The sequence below is a fragment of the Puma concolor genome, chromosome C1 (genome assembly GCF_028749965.1).
Source record: "Puma concolor isolate L17-30 chromosome C1, mPumCon1.1.hap2, whole genome shotgun sequence".
Taxonomy (NCBI): Eukaryota; Metazoa; Chordata; class Mammalia; order Carnivora; family Felidae; genus Puma; species Puma concolor.
In genome coordinates this window covers 36368150-36386419 of record NC_141674.1, presented here as the reverse complement: position 1 = coordinate 36386419, position 18270 = coordinate 36368150, and the positions used below count along the sequence as shown (strand labels likewise).

Sequence of the window (18270 nt, the reverse complement as noted above, 5' to 3'; positions counted from 1 at the left end):
AAAAAGGCACTGAAATCCAAGAGGCACAGAGAACTCCCTTCAGACATAACTTGAATCGATCTTCTGCACGACATATCATAGTGAAACTGGCAAAACACAGGGATAAAGAGAAAATTCTGAAAGCAACTAGGGATAAACGTGCTCTAACTTATAAAGGGAGACCGATAAGACTCGTGACAGATTTCTCTACTGAAAGTTGGCAGGCCAGAAAGGAATGGCAGGAAATCTTCACTGTGATGAACAGAAAAAATATGCAGCTGAGAATCCTCTATCCAGCAAACCTGTCATTTAGAATAGAAGGAGAGATAAAGGTCTTCCCAAACAAACAAAAACTGAAGGAATTCGTCATCACTAAATCAGCCCTACAAGAGATCCTAAGGGGGATCCTGTGAGACAAAGTACCAGAGACATCCCTACAAGCATGAAACCTACGGACATCACAATGACTCTAAACCCATATCTTTCTATAACACTGAATGTAAATGGACTAAATGCACCAACCAAAAGACATAGGGTATCAGAATGGATAAAAAAACAAGACCCATCTATTTGCTGTCTACAAGAGACTCATTTTAGACCTGAGGGCACTTTCAGATTGAAAGTGAGGGGATGGAGAACTACCTATCATGCTACTGGAAGTCAAAAGAAAGCTGGAGTCGCCAAACTTATATCAGACAAACTAGACTTTAAATTAAAGGCTGTAACAAGAGATGAAGAAGGGCATTATATAATAATTACAGGGTCTATCCATCCAGAAGAACTAACAATTATAAATGTCTATGCGCCGAATACGGGAGCCCCCAAATACATAAAACAATTACTCACAAACATAAGCAACCTTATTGAAAAGGATGTGGTAATTGCAGGGGACTTTAATACCCCACTTACAACAATGGAGAGATCATCTAGACACATGGTCAATAAAGAAACAAGGGCCTTGAATGATACATTGGATCAGATGGACTTGACAGATATATTTAGAACTCTGCATCCCAAAGCAACAGAATATACTTTCTTCTCGAGTGCACATGGAACATTCTCCAAGATAGATCACATACTGGATCACAAAACAGCCCTTCATAAGTATACAAGAATTGAGATCATACCATGCATACTTTCAGACCACAATGCTATGAAGCTTGAAATCAACCACAGGGAAAAGTCTGGAAAACCTCCAAAAGCATGGAGGTTAAAGAACACCCTACTAAAGAATGAATGGGTCAACCAGGCAATTAGAGAAGAAATTTAAAAACATATGGAAACAAACAAAAATGAAAATACAACAATCCAAACGCTTTGGGATGCAGCGAAGGCAGTCCTGAGAGGAAAATACATTGCAATCCAGGCCTATCTCAAGAAACAAGAAAAATCCCAAATACAAAATCTAACAGCACACCTAAAGGAAATAGAAGCAGAACAGCAAAGACACCCCAAACCCAGCAGAAGAAGAGAAATAATAAAGATCAGAGCAGAAATAAACAATACAGAATCTAAAAAAACTGTAGAGCAGATCAATGAAACCAAGAGTTGGTTTTTTGAAAAAATAAACAAAATTGATAAACCTCTAGCCACGCTTCTCAAAAAGAAAAGGGAGATGACCCAAATAGATAAAATCATGAATGAAAATGGAATTATTATAACCAATCCTTCAGAGATACAAGCAATTATCAGGGAATACTATGAAAAATTATATGCCAACAAACTGGACAACCTGGAAGAAATGGACAAATTCCTAAACACCCACACACTTCCAAAACTCAATCAGGAGGAAATAGAAAGCTTGAACAGACCCATAACCAGCAAAGAAATTGAATCAGTCATCAAAAATCTCCCAACAAATAAGAGTCCAGGACCAGATGGCTTCCCAGGGGAGTTCTACCAGACGTTTAAAGCAGAGATAATACCTATCCTTCTCAAGCTATTCCAAAAAATAGAAAGGGAAGGAAAACTTCCAGACTCATTCTATGAAGCCAGTATTACTTTGATTCCTAAACCAGACAGAGACCCAGTAAAAAAAGAGAACTACAGGCCAATATCCCTGATGAATTTGGATGCAAAAATTCTCAATAAGATACTAGCAAATCAAATTCAACGGCATATAAAAAGAATTATTCACCATGATCAAGTGGAATTCATTCCTGGGATGCAGGGCTGGTTCAACATTCGCAAATCAATCAATGTGATACATCACATTAATAAAAGAAAAGATAAGAACCATATGATACTGTCAATCAATGCAGAAAAAGCATTTGACAAAATTCAGCAACCTTTCTTAATAAAAACCCTCAAGAAAGTCAGGATAGAAGGGACATACTTAAACATCATAAAAGCCACTTATGAAAAGCCCACAGGTCATATCATCCTCAATGGGGAAAAACTGAGAGCTTCCCTGAGATCAGGAACACGACAGGGGTGTCCACTCTCACCGCTGTTGTTTCACATAGTGTTGGAAGTTCTAGCATCAGCAATCAGACAACAAAAGGAAATCAAAGGCATCAAAATCAGCAAAGATGAAGTCAAGCTTTCACTTTTTGCAGATGACATGATATTATACATGGAAAATCCAATAGACTCCACCAGAAGTCTGCTAGAACTGATAAATGAATTTAGCAAAGTTGCAGGATACAAAATCAATGTACAGAAATCAGTTGCATTCTTATACACTAATAATGAAGCAACAGAAAGACAAATAAAGAAACTGATCCCATTCACAATTTCACCAAGAAGCATAAAATACCTAGGAATAAATCTAGCCAAAGATGTACAAGATCTGTATGAAGGCTTATGAAGGAAATTGAAGAAGATATAAAGAAAGGGAAAAACATTCCGTGCTCATGGGTTGGAAGAATAAATGTTGTTAAAATGTCAATACTACCCAAAGCTATCTACACATTCAGTGCAATCCCAATCAAAATTGCACCAGCATTCTTCTCGAAGCTAGAACAAGCAATCCTAAAATTCATATGGAACCACAAAAGGCCCCGAATAGCCAAAGGAATTTTGAAGAAGAAGACCAAAGCAGGAGGCATCACAATCCCAGACTTTAGCCTCTACTACAAAGCTGTCATCATCAAGACAGCATGGTATTGGCACAAAAACAGACACATAGACCAATGGAATAGAATAGAAACCCCAGAACTAGACCCACAAACGTATGGCCAACTAATCTTTGACAAAGCAGGAAAGAACATCCAATGGAAAAGAGACAGCCTCTTTAACAAATGGTGCTGGGAGAACTGGGCAGCAACATGCAGAAGATTGAAACTAGACCACTTTCTTACACCATTCACAAAAATGAACTCAAAATGGATAAAGGACCTGAATGTGAGACAGGAAACCATCAAAACCCTAGAGGAGAAAGCAGGAAAAGACCTCTCTGACCTCAGCCGCAGCAATTTCTTACTTGACACATCCCCAAAGGCAAGGAAATTAAAAGCAAAAATGAACTATTGGGACCTCATGAAGATAAAAAGCTTCTGCACAGCAAAGGAAACAACCAACAAAACTAAAAGGCAGCCAACGGAATGGGAAAAGATATTTGCAAATGACATATCGGACAAAGGGCTAGTATCCAAAATCTATAAAGAGCTCACCAAACTCCACACCCGAAAAACAAATAACCCAGTAAAGAAATGGGCAGAAAACATGAATAGACACTTCTCTAAAGAAGACATCCAGATGGCCAACAGGCACATGAACAGATGCTCAACATTGCTCCTCATCAGGGAAATACAAATCAAAACCACACTCAGATATCACCTCACACCAGTCAGAGTGGCCAAAATGAACAAATCAGGAGACTATAGATGCTGGCGAGGATGTGGAGAAATGGGAACCCTCTTGCACTCTTGGTGGGAATGCAAACTGGTACAGCCACTCTGGAAAACAGTGTGGAGGTTCCTCAAAAAATTAAAAATAGACCTACCCTATGACCCAGCAGCAGCACTGCTAGGAATTTACCCAAGGGATATAGGAGTATTGATGCATAGGGGCACTTGTACCCCAATGTTTATAGCAGCACTCTCAACAATAGCCAAATTGTGGAAAAAGCCTAAATGTCCATCAACTGATGAATGGATAAAGAAATTGTGGTTTATATACACAAAGGAGTACTACGTGGCAATGAGAAAGAATGAAATATGGCCCTTTGTAGCAATGTGGATGGAACTGGAGAGTGTGATGCTAAGTGAAATAAGCCATACAGAGAGAGACAGATTCCATATGTGTTCACTCTTATGTGGATCCTGAGAAACTTAACAGAAACCCATGGGGGAGGGGATGGGAAAAAAAAGAAAAAAAAAAAGAGGTTGGAGTGGGAGAGAGAGCCAAAGCATAAGAGACTCTTAAAAACTGAGAACAAACTGAGGGTTGATGGGGGTGGGAGGGAGGGGGGGTAGGTGATGGGCATTGAAAAGGGCATCTTTTGGGATGAGCACCGGGTGTTGTATGGAAACCAATTTGACAATAAATTTCATATATTAAAAAAAATAAATAAAATAAAATAAAACTTAAATAAATTTAAAACAAATACATAAAAATAAAAATAAAATGGTACAGCCACTGTGAACAGTTTGTCAGTTCCTCTTAAACATAAAACTGCCATATGATCCAGCAATTCCACTCCTATCCATACAACAAAAAACTAGAAAAAACAGGTATTCAAACAAAAACTTATACATGAATGTTCATAGTAGTTTCATTGCAGTCATCTCTATCATCAAAAGGTAGAAACAACCCATCAACTGATGACAAACAAAATCCATATAATCCATATAATGAAATATTACGTAGTCATAAAAAAATAAAGTACTGATAATGCTACTATATGGATAAATCTCAAAAATATGCTAAGTGAAAGAAGGCAGACATAAAAAGCCATATATTGTATGAATCCATTTATATGAAGTGTCCAGAGTCCATAGCAACAGAAAACAGATTAGTGGTCCCAAAGACAGGAGGAAGGAAGAAATGGAGACTAACTCAATAGGTAGTTTTCCTTCTGGGGTGATGAAAATGTTCTGGAACTAGTGGTAATGGTTACAAAGCATTTGAATGTACTAAATGTCAGTGATTTTATGTTAAGTGTATGTTACTGTAATTTAAGAAGCCAAAGTACATGTGGAGATGGACTGTCTAGGGCCATGTTTTCTTCCTACTGAAGAAACCTACTGAAATGAGAGCTGAGACCCAGTCACCTTTCTCTCTGGCATACCTTTGCGTTCCTTCTTGGTTTTTTCCTCTTCCACATGGCTGGGCTGACAAAGTGAGAAAAGCCTGAGCACAGCTTTCACTAGCCACCAAGAGTGAAGGAGTATGAGGGTTGCCAGTGACTAGTTCTGCCAGAGGCAGAAGAAAACAAGCTTTTCCAGATCTCCTAGATGTTCCTGAAAAAAGGCCTTTACTTGCATTCAAAATGGTTATTACCCAAAACTCTGTGGGCCTATAAGAAATGAAAGGAGACTACACTGCTAAGCTGTCTATACCCAAAATAAGAGGATTTCTACATAGTTCTCATTGAGGAATTATTGAGGTTTGAAGCCTGGAGCAGGGAGTAACTAGATGTTGACTAAACATGATTCACCTTCCTCCTGGGCACAACTAGATTTTTCCCAGCCCTCTAGCAGTTAGGCATGGCCCTGTGATTGAATTCCCGCAATGGAATATGGGTGGAAGTAATTAAGCCATTTCCAGACCAGGCCCATCAAAACCTCCCACAAGATTCCCCTACCTGCTCCAGGTGACCTTGGAAGCCATGTGCATAAAATGGTAGAGCCTCCATTAGTCTGGATTCTTTTGAATGTATCTGTTACAGTAACTAATATTCCTTAATATAAAAGACTACTAGCATAAGAGCTACTAGTAGCTCTCACTGGTCAAAGGCAGGACTCAGATGTTCCTGGGTCACTTGAGCAAAACCATCACACCTTTGAAATAGCTTAAGTGGGGTGCCTTGGTAGCTCAGTCAGTTGAATGTCTGACTCCTGATTTCAGCTCAGGTCCTAATATCCCAGTTCATGAGTCTGAGCCCCACATCAACTCTGCGCTGACAGCACAGAGCCTGCTTAGATTTCTCTCTATCCTCCTCTCTGTCCCTCCCCTGCTTGCTGTCTCTCAAAATAAATAAACTTTACAAAAAAAAAAAAAAAGTGATGAAATAGCTTAAAGACTTTTTAAAAATTAATACCAACTATTTCTACTCTCGGCTTTTTAAAACATTCCTGAAATCCTCACACAGTTGTGCAAATTAGAAGGTCTGACAATACTATATTACCTCTGTTTTACTAAAATATAGGCAGAGAAACTATGTGGCTTGTTAATCTCCCACATATTAAGGGTTAAAGAATTTGTGCATCTGCTACTCAGGTTCACCCTTGGGAAATATTGTTACATTAGAGTTGGCACAACTAAATGGTATCACAGAATTTTTAAATGTGGTTTCCTTGGCCTGAATTTGTCCTTAATTACATTCTAAAACCTAGGGAGACTACACTATCTCCTAAGCTAGTTTCTTAAAGAAATTCATAAAAGGTTCCCTAAAAGCAAAAATGCACAAATTAAAGCCTCCTTTTCAAGTTGAACAAAGTAAAAGAACAGTTCAATAATACCAACAAATCAAAGGTCAAGATACATCTTTTTCTATTATATTTCTTTCTCAAGCCAGACAAGAACACTGAAAAATATGAATTCTATATTCACACATTCTGTGCATGTACCTTAAAAATATAATGATAGCTTTTTGGTATCATGCTTTTAGTAAGTGTTTTACGTGGATTAATTTATTAAATCCTCGGGGTGCCTGGGTGTCCCAGTTGGTCAAGCGTCGAATCTTGATTTTGGCTGAGGTCATGATATCATGGGTCAGGAGATGGAGCCTGTAGCAGGCTCTGCACTGACAGCACAGAGCCTGCTTGGGATTTTCTCTCTCTCTCTGCCACCCCCCCCCCAAAAAATAAATAGGTAAACTTTAAAAAAGGGGAGGGGCCCCTGGGTGGCTCAGTCGGTTAAGCATCTGACTCTGGCTCAGGTGGTGATCTCCCAGCTCATGAGTTGGATTCCCACATCGGGATCTGTGCTGACAGATCAGAGCCTGGAGCCTGCTTCAGGTTCTGTGTCTCCATCTCTCTCTGCCCCTCCCCTGCTCATGCTCACTCGCTCTCTCTCTCTCTCAAAAGTAAATAAACAAACAAAAAAGCTTTCCCTCTAAAAACAAATTTTTTTAAGCCTCACAATAACCCTATGAAATAGGTAATGATATCATCTCTGTTACATATATGGGATAATTAAAGCTTAGAGAACTTAAGTAACTTGCCTCAGGTCACAAAGTTGGAATTTGAAGTCAGAAAATGACTCAATCTTAATCATTACAAAATCACCTAGAAATATTTATTGAGTACCTTCTATACACAATTTTATTTTATTTTTTTATTTTATTATATGAAATTTATTGTCAAATTAGTTTCTATACAACACCCAGTGCTCATCCCAAAAGATGCCCTCTTCAATGCCCATCACCTACCCTCCCCTCCTTCCCACCCCCCATCAACCCTCAGTTCTCAGGTTTTAAGAGTCTCTTATGCTTTGGCTCTCTCTCCCACTCTAACTTTTTTTTTCTTTGTTTTCCCTTTCCCTTCCCCTCCCCCATGGGTTTCTGTTAAGTTTCTCAGGATCTACGTTAAGAGTGAACACATATGGAATCTGTCTCTCTCTGTATGGCTTATTTCACTTAACATCACACTCTGCAGTTCCATCCACGTTGCTACAAAAGGCCATATTTCATTCTTTCTCATTGCCACGTAGTACTCCTTTGTGTATATAAACCACAATTTCTTTATCCATTCATCAGTTGATGGACATTTAGGCTTTTTCCACAATTTGGCTATTGTTGAGAGTGCTGCTATAAACATTGGGGTACAAGTGCCCCTATGCATCAATACTCCTATATCCCTTGGGTAAATTCCTAGCAGTGCTGCTGCTGGGTCATAGGGTAGGTCTATTTTTAATTTTTTGAGGAACCTCCACACTGTTTTCCAGAGTGGCTGTACCAGTTTGCATTCCCACCAAGAGTGCAAGAGGGTTCCCATTTCTCCACATCCTCGCCAGCATCTATAGTCTCCTGATTTGTTCATTTTGGCCACTCTGACTGGTGTGAGGTGATATCTGAGTGTGGTTTTGATTTGTATTTCCCTGATGAGGAGCAATGTTGAGCATCTGTTCATGTGCCTGTTGGCCATCTGGATGTCTTCTTTAGAGAAGTGTCTATTCATGTTTTCTGCCCATTTCTTTACTGGGTTATTTGTTTTTCGGGTGTGGAGTTTGGTGAGCTCTTCATAGATTTTGGATACTAGCCCTTTGTCCGATATGTCATTTGCAAATATCTTTTCCCATTCCGTTGGCTGCCTTTTAGTTTTGTTGGTTGTTTCCTTTGCTGTGCAGAAGCTTTTTATCTTCATGAGGTCCCAATAGTTCATTTTTGCTTTTAATTTCCTTGCCTTTGGGGATGTGTCAAGTAAGAAATTGCTGCGGCTGAGGTCAGAGAGGTCTTTTCCTGCTTTCTCCTCTAGGGTTTTGATGGTTTCCTGTCTCACATTCAGGTCCTTTATCCATTTTGAGTTCATTTTTGTGAATGGTGTAAGAAAGTGGTCTAGTTTCAATCTTCTGCATGTTGCTGCCCAGTTCTCCCAGCACCATTTGTTAAAGAGACTGTCTCTTTTCCATTGGATGTTCTTTCCTGCTTTGTCAAAGATTAGTTGGCCATACGTTTGTGGGTCTAGTTCTGGGGTTTCTATTCTATTCCATTGGTCTATGTGTCTGTTTTTGTGCCAATACCATGCTGTCTTGATGATGACAGCTTTGTAGTAGAGGCTAAAGTCTGGGATTGTGATGCCTCCTGCTTTGGTCTTCTTCTTCAAAATTCCTTTGGCTATTCGGGGCCTTTTGTGGTTCCATATGAATTTTAGGATTGCTTGTTCTAGCTTCGAGAAGAATGCTGGTGCAATTTTGATTGGGATTGCATTGAATGTGTAGATAGCTTTGGGTAGTATTGACATTTTGACAATATTCTTCCAACCCATGAGCACGGAATGTTTTTCCCTTTCTTTATATCTTCTTCAATTTCCTTCATAAGCTTTCTATAGTTTTCAGCATACAGATCTTGTACATCTTTGGCTAGATTTATTCCTAGGTATTTTATGCTTCTTGGTGAAATTGTGAATGGGATCAGTTTCTTTATTTGTCTTTCTGTTGCTTCATTATTAGTGTTCTATACACAATTTTAGAAGCTGGAAATATAGCAGTGAGAAAAACAGACCCAAATTCCTGCCCTCATGAACCGTATATTCTAATGTGGAAGGATGACAATAAACAGCAAACACGTTAACAGTACCAGGTGGAAAAAAAAGAAGATATGCATAAAAAGAAGGAAAGGGAATGACTATGTGTTACTTTATTTTTATTTTTAAAAAATTTTGTAAATGTTTATTTATTTGAAAGAAAGAGAGAGAGGGAAGGAGGGGCAGAGAGAAAGGGAAAGAGAAAATCTCAAGCAGGCTTTGCAATGTCAGCACAGAGCCCAAGGTGGGGCTCGATCTCACAAACAGAGATCATGACCTGAGCTGAAATCAAGAGTCGGATACTTAACCAACTAAGCCACCCAGGTGCCCAACTTTTTTTTTTTTTAATATTTATTTTGAGAGAGAAAACTAGGGAAAAGGGCAGAGAGAGAGAATCCCAAGTAGGCTCCATGCTGCCAACTAGAACCCAACACACAGCTTGATCCCATGAACTGTGAGATCATGACCTGAGCCGAAATCAAGAGTCAGACACTTAACCAACTGAGCCACCCAGCTGCCCCTCCTCCCTTCATTCTTTATCCCCCTTCCTTGCTTTATTTTTTCATAGTACTTATCACCATATAACATAGTACATATTTTATTTTATTACCTGATGTTCCCTCTACTATAATTTCTTGGCCTTTTGGCTAAGATCAAACATGACATTCCCTCTACTAGAATAGACACTTCATAAAAGCAGGGTTTGTGGCCTGCCTTTTCCACTGCTGTAATCCCAAGAGTACTGAAAACAAACAAAAAACTGTTGAATCAAAGAATAAATGAAAAAAGGAGCAGTGTAGGATTAATAAAGTTTTTTTAAGATGGAAAATAATATAAATATTATAGCCATACTGATGAGAACAAAACATACAGAGCATACAACAGAAAAGAAAAACTAATGATTCAGGAGTATGAAGGAATGATTTCAAGAAGAAAACTCCTAATTGATGTAGGGGTTGTCCTTGGTAAGAGTAGGAAGAGATTATCCATAGCAATAGGAGAGAGGGCATGGAATATGGGTACAGATACAGGTAGGTTGGGTAACTTATAATGGGAGCTTGTGGAAGTTCTCTTCGGATTTTTTTTCCCTTCAGTTAAACAGGAAACAAGGATATCAACTAAGAGTAAAGAGGACAAAGAGAGTTTTGGAGATTTGAGGAGAAAAATTAAACTATCATTTAAGAGTGAATGGACTAGGGAAATGTCATAGGACTGAGTGGCAGTGCTGACAGACTCTTTGAGGTTCCTGATCACAAACTGAGATGTCACCATGGTCATGTTTTTCTCCAGCCAAATTCAGCTGCTTAGACACAGGTGCAGAATAGCCAGAGTTGGTGTAATGATGGTTGGAATTTAGTCAAGCACATATGCCAGAAAGGGGAAATGGCAAAGAAACCGGAGGTACATGCACAGGAATGATTATGATAGCCCGTGAAATGTTAAGTTGAATAGGAGGGAAGTCGAAGCATGAGGTGACTGACAATGAAAAGATGGTTTAAAAAAAAAAAAAAAACATCAACTAGAGGTTCCAAAGACCTTGAACCATTTTTGAAGAGGACATTCTAAAAGAAGTGTGAAATAGAAAAATGGAGGATGATGTGAAGGTCAGAGTGTGGTAAGCTCAAAACTAAGATTTTAGGGGCACCTGGGTGGCTCAGTCAGTTAAGCGTCCATCTCTTAGTTTCGGCTCAGGTTATGATCTCACAGTTCATGAGTTCAAGCCCCACATCAGGTTGTGTGCTGACAGCGCAGAGCCTGCTTGGGATTCTCTCTCCCTCTGTACCTCCCCCACTGATTTGCTTGCTCACTCTCTCTCAAAATAAATATTTTTTTAATCTTACATTTAAAAAAAACAATGACTTTAGAGGTGGAACAATTATTGGTAAGGATGAAATATACCTAATGAAAATGGAAGTAGAAGGTTCAGGTTGATGTCAATTTCTCCCCTCAATCATTTACTATATATCCATTGTGTTCATGGCTGTGGTAAAGGGAAGAGGAAAGAATCTTTGGGAGTTAATAATGAGGCTAAAAGCTAAAACAAAAGGTTGCCAACTATGTCTCACTAACTGCATTTTGTGGAAGTCCTTACTCCTAATAACATCTAGCCTCTACTCTCCCTTGAGGGCTTTTTCTTCTTCACCCAGGGCTAGGCCTTGATCCAACAACCCCAGTTTTCAACTTATTTGGAACCTCAAGTAGGTATATTAATGATGAAAAACAATCATCACCTGCTAATGAAAAGTAATGATTACCAAGGTACCATAGGGATTTAATCAAGAAAATACAAAGCTAGGTAACAAATTTAGCAGAGAATCACACAGCAGCTAAGACCAGCAATGAAGAAGGTAACAGTCATTGCAAGATTCAGCTGCCTTTGATAGTCATGACTATAGGTCACCATCAGTAACTGGGGTGGTAAAGCCCTTAGGCTGATCGTTAGGCTAAGAGGCATCCAGTAGAACAGAGACAGAAAAATCAGGAACATTGTCCAACCCACTTCAACCATCCCAGGCTCTCTACTCCCACTACCTTTGACGAAATCAAATCTTCCAAAGCCACCACGTTTTCAGGAGCTGGCCTTTACCCATTATACTTGTGGATAAGAGGCAAGGGAAGGCTAAAAACTTTCTATACTGAAAACTCAAAAGAATTCTCAAATGTCTATGTCTCAATCACCATGTCCAACATTCTATCCCCCACACCGTTGCCAAAGTAATCCAGCTAAAACACAAGTAAGACCATCTTGCTTCCCTATTTATTACACGTTTACATAGTACTAAAGAGCTTCTATAACCCAGGCTCCTTCAGTCTCTTAACTAACCATCTATGCCTTTAACTTTATGCTCCAGCAATACCAAGTTGATTTTAGTTCCCTACATACAATATGCAGCTTCCCCTCTTTCTTTCCTATGCTTTTGCCAGTGTACTAACATTATACTGCAGAGGAAAGAGATGTTGCTGATTTCCATGAAAATAATTTTGCAAATTTCTCAATGGTGCTGAGGGAATATCTTCCTCCATCCTCAAAAATGTCTCATTTCCTTTAATTGGCTATTTCTATCATGCTATTATTACTCAAATCCCCCCAAATTCAAAATATTTGAAGAATTTTCTATTCATCAATAAATACTTACCAACTAATGTGAGCAAAGCCCTGTCTATGCATTATAGTAGAAAAATTATATCGTTCTTACATTTAACCATTTACAACTTAAAAGCAGAAATGAAATAATACAAAATTAATACAGAAGGATAAAAGTGCTAAAACACTAATTCATTCACCCACTCATTCAGCAAATCTTTATTCAGAACCTACCATATACCATGTAGTGGACAAAACAATGTTATAGAAACAAAATGAGATAAGAATTAGTATTTATTGGGGCGCCTGGGTGGCTCTATCGGTTAGACCTTCAACTTCGACTCAGGTCATGATCTCACGGTTCATGGGTTCGAGTCCTGTGTCAGGCTCTCTGCTGACAGCACAAAGCCTGCTTGGGATTCTCTCTCTCTCTCTCTCTCTCTCTCTCTCTCTCTCTCTGCCCCTCCCCAGCTTGTGCTCTCTCTCTCTCTCTCTCAAAAATAAACATTAAAAATAATTTTTTTTAAGAATTAGCATTTATTAAGTCCCTATCTAATGTGCTTTCTAATCATTTTTTCATTTTCATTTAATATCATAGAACCAAAGCTTTCACTTTCTGGATCACAGATTTTTGAGAACTAAAATTTCAGGAGATTTAAAGATTTATTAAGCCTAATCAAGGATCCTCTTAGGAGGATCTCACATAGAAAAATAACTTCAAAGAACAGTTTCTGTAGCATTTGAGCTAGGCCTGGAACCTTGAGTAGAATTTCAATGGGCAGAGGCAGAGAAGAGTTTTTCAGATGGATGATTAATTAAAATAAGTATACGAAAGTGCCCAACAGTAAACAAATATTTACTGACCGCCAACTACTACAACCAGTTAAAACACTAAGGTGATACAATGAATAAGACAGTCTCTGAGGAGTATTTTCTCTGATGAGAGACTGACAACCAATTAGCATGCTCATTGAGCAAATATCTGTTTCAAGCACCACCACATGTTTCTTTTTTTTTTTTTAAGATTTATTGCTTTTAAGTAATCTCTACACCCAATGTGGGGCTCAAACTAACAACCCCTAAATCAAGAGTCACATACTCCACCTACTGAGCCAGCCAGCCAGACACCGCCACATATCTATGTTTCTAATAAATATTCAGACAAATAACTATGTTTCAAATACCACAGTAGGCCTTAGGTGCACAACAGTAAATGAAACAATGTGGGCCTCAAAGAATTTATAAAGCAAAGTCTTGGGGAAACAAGAGAAGCGGCACCTAACTCCAATTCTTCGAATAAAAAGTGGTATCAAGTAGACCTTGAATGCCAAGATCTCCAGACTTTATTCTATGGGTAATAAGCTAATGAAGGTTTCCAAAGATACAGAAATGGAATGATCATTTAACAAATATTTATCTACTACCAGAACTCAGGTAAGCAATGAGTTATAATCTTTTGGTTTTTTTTTTTTTTTTTTACCAGAATGCATTATAAAGTAGAGGTTAAAAGACTAAAAGCAGAGTAAATGCACTTAAGGTATTACAACAACCAAGACAGAAGTTTATAAATGCTTAATTAAGGTGATGACAGTGAGAATAAAGATTTGAAAGGCATCATGAAGGCAGAATCAGCAAAATCTGGGTTAGGGGGTCAAGGGAGAGGGAAAGTCAAACACCAAGGATACAACTTCAAGCTGGATGACAAGGAAAAGGAATGACAGGGAAAAGCACATTTCAAAGGAGAAATAATGAATTCTATTTTAAGGATATAGCAAACCACTGATCTTCTAGAGATCCAAGTCATGCATCCTCTTCAGAACTTACTCCAAAACACCAGCTAGTATGTACTATAACAAGCATTGCTCCACATCATGAGGAAAGGAGAACAAAGTCACCTGTGAGAGTCAATGCTTGTTGATCAGCTAAGCTTACTCCCTGAATGGACATAATCCATTCAGCCTCATAATGCACACAACTGAAATTTTTATCTTTTCAAAATCAAATTATTACAAGTTATGGACTTTCAAGGACACTATCAAATTATAAAAATTACAATGTTAAGATCACAAATGCTGAGTATACTATAGTGGAAACATCAGAGAAAGAAATGGAAATGTAGAGCTAAGGGAAAAAGTCAAGCTTGGGAACTCCGATCACTCTACAAGGAGGTTCTGTGACACAAGGGCATGAATAAAAGAAGATCAGAGACCCTTGTTTCACATCCTAAATACTTGCCATGAATAGGGTAGGCCTGCAAAAACACAAGAGTACAATAAAGGAGAGAGCTAAGAACAGAGGACATATCCTCAAGAAACATTTATGAGAAAAGAAAACAAAAAAAGACACACAGGAAGCAGTCAGAGAAAAAGGAGTCCAGTGGTCGTTATGACAAGAGATGAAAATATCAAGAAGGAACACCTGAGCAACAGTGATAAATAGTTCACAGAAGTCAGAGAGAATGAAGACTGGGCCGAAGACTATCAAATTTAGTCATTTAAAGTTCCCTGGGACTGCTACATCTCTCTGCATAATTCTTTCACAATGAAAACTTTACACAAGTACCATGCATTATTTTGTTATTTGAAAAAGAAGTTTTAGTATCATTGTGGACATTCGCACAGTGGAAAACTACACAGCAATGAAAAAGAACCATTTCTACAAGGAACAACATAAATGAATCTCACAGCCATGATTTAATGAAAGAAATCTAGTCAGAAGAGTACAAACCGGGAGATTCCATGTATACGAAGCTCAAGAAGGGGCAAAACTAATCCATGGCGATGAAGGTTGGGAAAGCAGTTACCTTTGGGGAAGCATAATAACTGGGAGAAAACACCAAGGGGCATACTAGGGTATTGGACATGTTCTACATCTTGATTTGAACAGTGGTTACAGGGATGTATTCAATCTGTAAAAATTCATGGGCTGAATGAACCTTCAATTTATGCACTGTATTTAAGTCACATTCAATAAAAAAGTAAATATCATACAAAGCAAAAAACATATAAAGTTATTAGTGACCATGAAGACATCAGTTTTGGAACAGTATAAGTGTAGAAGACAAACTATAAGGGGTATCTGGCTGGCTCAATCGGAAGAGCATGTAACTCTTGACCTCATGGTCCTGGGCTGAGTCTCATGTTGGGTGTAAAGATTACTTATATAAACAAACTTTAAAAAAAAAAGCACCAAACTATAATATGAGGAATGTGTACAGGTGAGGAAGCTAAGACAGTGAATACAAACTCATTTCCCAAGAGGGTTGCTGGTAAAGCAAAGCAAACAAATTAGCTTAGGTGGGTTACACAATTCAGGGAAACTGTTGTTTCATTTTTTAGTTGAGGTATAAAACAAAGAGAAAATAATATACATAACAAAGGCCTCCACTGAATGAGAGAGGATAAAATCAAGGACAGAAGTACAGGGATAAGCCTTGAAGAGGAGGATGAATACTTCTTTCTCTAGAATTGAAGCAAAAGATGAGTGAACACAGAAATTGTGAGCTAGAGGGGCACCTGGCTTGCTCAGCTGGTAGAGTATGTGACTCCCAATCTTGGGGTCATGAGTTAAAGTCCAACGTTGGGCAGAGAGCTTGCTTTCTTACTTACTAAATAGATAAATAAACAAACAAATAAAATTGTGAGATAGAGAAGAAGGAAAAATCAAATAACCCTGAACTCTTTTGTGAACCATGCAATAAGGCCAATTGAACCGAGTAAACTGAATCAGGAAAGGATCAGAGCTTTAAGTACATTTTAAAAGTTTCAAGTAGGTACGGGAGAGAATATAAAAAACAATATAAAAAACTGGGGAAATTACATCCAGGGACAATGTTCAGTGGCCTGAAAGCAAGGGCAGAGACAGCGGATGGTGCAGTCTACTCAGAGCTGGGTGCAGAATAAAAGATGAACAAAACGTAGAAAAAAATCCAAGTGCTAGCATGTGCATCAATGAAACTATGTAATGAAGAATGATATCTAAGTAAAATACTTATTGAACTGATGGAAAAGAGGCAGGAGACCTAATAAAAGTCTTGAATGAGTCAAGGATGAATTTACTAGGGTCTCAAGTAGAGCTGTGCAAAGAGAAAGCTGTCACTAGAGTTCACTACTACAGAATATTTTTCTGCAAGTCACACAAGGTCAAGGACCACATATTCTCCTTTCACTGCACCTCCTACAGCTACTAGTGGCAACTTCTCCTGCCTCATAAAACTGACCTTTATCCCCTATTTCTATGCTTGATTAATAAATTATACAAACACATCCTATCCATTCAGAAACTCCATGAATAGTTTTACACTGCTTTCTGTTTTCCCATTAAGGTGTTTTCAGTGGTAAACTCCTAGAAGGCAGAGCCTATCTCTCTATAAATTCTGTTCACAGCGCTGGGTTTGGAATTGCACATATGCAGGTGTTTTAAAAAGTGCTTTCTTGTGAAATAGATCGTTACCGAAGGGAATCTTGAATATTTGAACACACTCCACAACACTATATAATTAATGATGGCCAAATAAAAGAATGCTTAGGAATGGCATCTGTTTTTATAACTGTCAGGACAACCTCTAGGAAATAGGATAACATTTACTCTATCATACTGATTTTCCCTACTTTGCACTATTTACCCTTCTGGCTAACTCCTCAGTATCCTTTAGTAAGCCTATTCTTTGCAGTTCATTTACTCCCAGGCCACATTCCAGCGTCCCTTCTTCGCATCCAGAATCCCGGACTACAAACGCTCATAGGACCATTTTTCCAAACCCCTGTTCCCCCATTTCCCTCCCATTCAACCCCAGGCCATGACTTCCATTTTTCCACTCCCCAGTTTTCTGCCGCTCCAGACCTTCCTTTAATCCCGCAGAACTACACAGTCCCCACCCCTCAAATGCCCTAGCCCAAGTCTTCCCGCCTGAGATCCCCCTCCCCCACCGCTCCCATTCAGGCTCCCGCTCCCCATCCTTTCCCTCCCGGACGCCGGCCCGCCTTACCTGCTCCTTCACCTCGGGGCCCGAGGGCCCGGTCCGCTCCTCCAGTAGCTGCCTCCCAGGAGGCGCTCGCCGGCGCGACGGCAAGGGCTGGGGTTGGGGCAGCTCCGCCGCCCGCTGAGCCCCATCCTCCCTGCAGGCGGCCGGTGGTGGCGGCTGCGGTCGGTCGCGGCAGCGGCTCCGCTTCATATCTGTGGCTGGGCCCCTCGGGCGTCAGCGCCACGACTGTCCCGGCCCCGAACGGCCCCGGGCCGCAGCGCTGCCGCGCCAACCACCGCCCGCGGCCACCATGGCCGGGCAGGCGCCCGAAGCCACCGACCCAGCTCGCAGCTCTTCCGCGCTTTCTGGGGCTTCAAGCGCAGCAACCTCCTCGGGGCTCCTTAGGGAGGCGGCAGCATCGCCGCCGCTCGTCTTCTCCCACCCGGCACACGCTTGGCCGGCCACCCGCCGCCGCAGCCGCCGCCACCACCGCCGCCGGCTCCCCAGCCAGCAGCCAGCCGGCGCGCCCGCCTCTGGCCCGGCCCCGCCCCTGTCCTCCCCACCTCGCGCGCGCGCGCACGGGGAACCCGCCCGCCACCTCCGGCCGCGCGCGGCCTCCGGCGCACGCGCCAGCGAACGGTCGCGAGAGACGCGCCCGTGGCCTCCCTGCTTGGTGGGTAAAGCGGAAGGGGGCGGGCCCTTGGCGCGTCTGCTGCGGCTGGGGACGCTCATTGATCTTTTCATTCATCCATTCATGAAATTGTGTGCCTGGCCAAACTAAGTGCTAGGGATCTGAAAGTGAGTTAGAACCGATTAGTGTCTTCAAGGATCTAGGGGGAGTGGGAACAGGAACAAGGAGACAAAATATGCAATTAAGTAATAGAATACTAACG

The 18270-nt window shown here is 40.3% G+C and overlaps 1 protein-coding gene across 11 annotated transcripts in view; it reads right to left on the bottom strand.

The window, feature by feature from the left end:
• The window catches only part of MAST2 (microtubule associated serine/threonine kinase 2), a 224107-nt gene extending 206253 nt beyond the window's left edge, over positions 1-17854 (bottom strand). For all 11 annotated transcript variants that reach the window (XM_086716844.1, XM_086716847.1, XM_086716852.1 and 8 more), the window contains exon 1: positions 17402-17854. In XM_086716844.1, the coding sequence (XP_086572970.1) occupies positions 17402-17587 (186 nt within the window). In that variant the 5' untranslated portion in view covers positions 17588-17854. The remainder of the gene's footprint in view (positions 1-17401) is intronic.
• Positions 17855-18270: the final 416 nt, after the last annotated feature.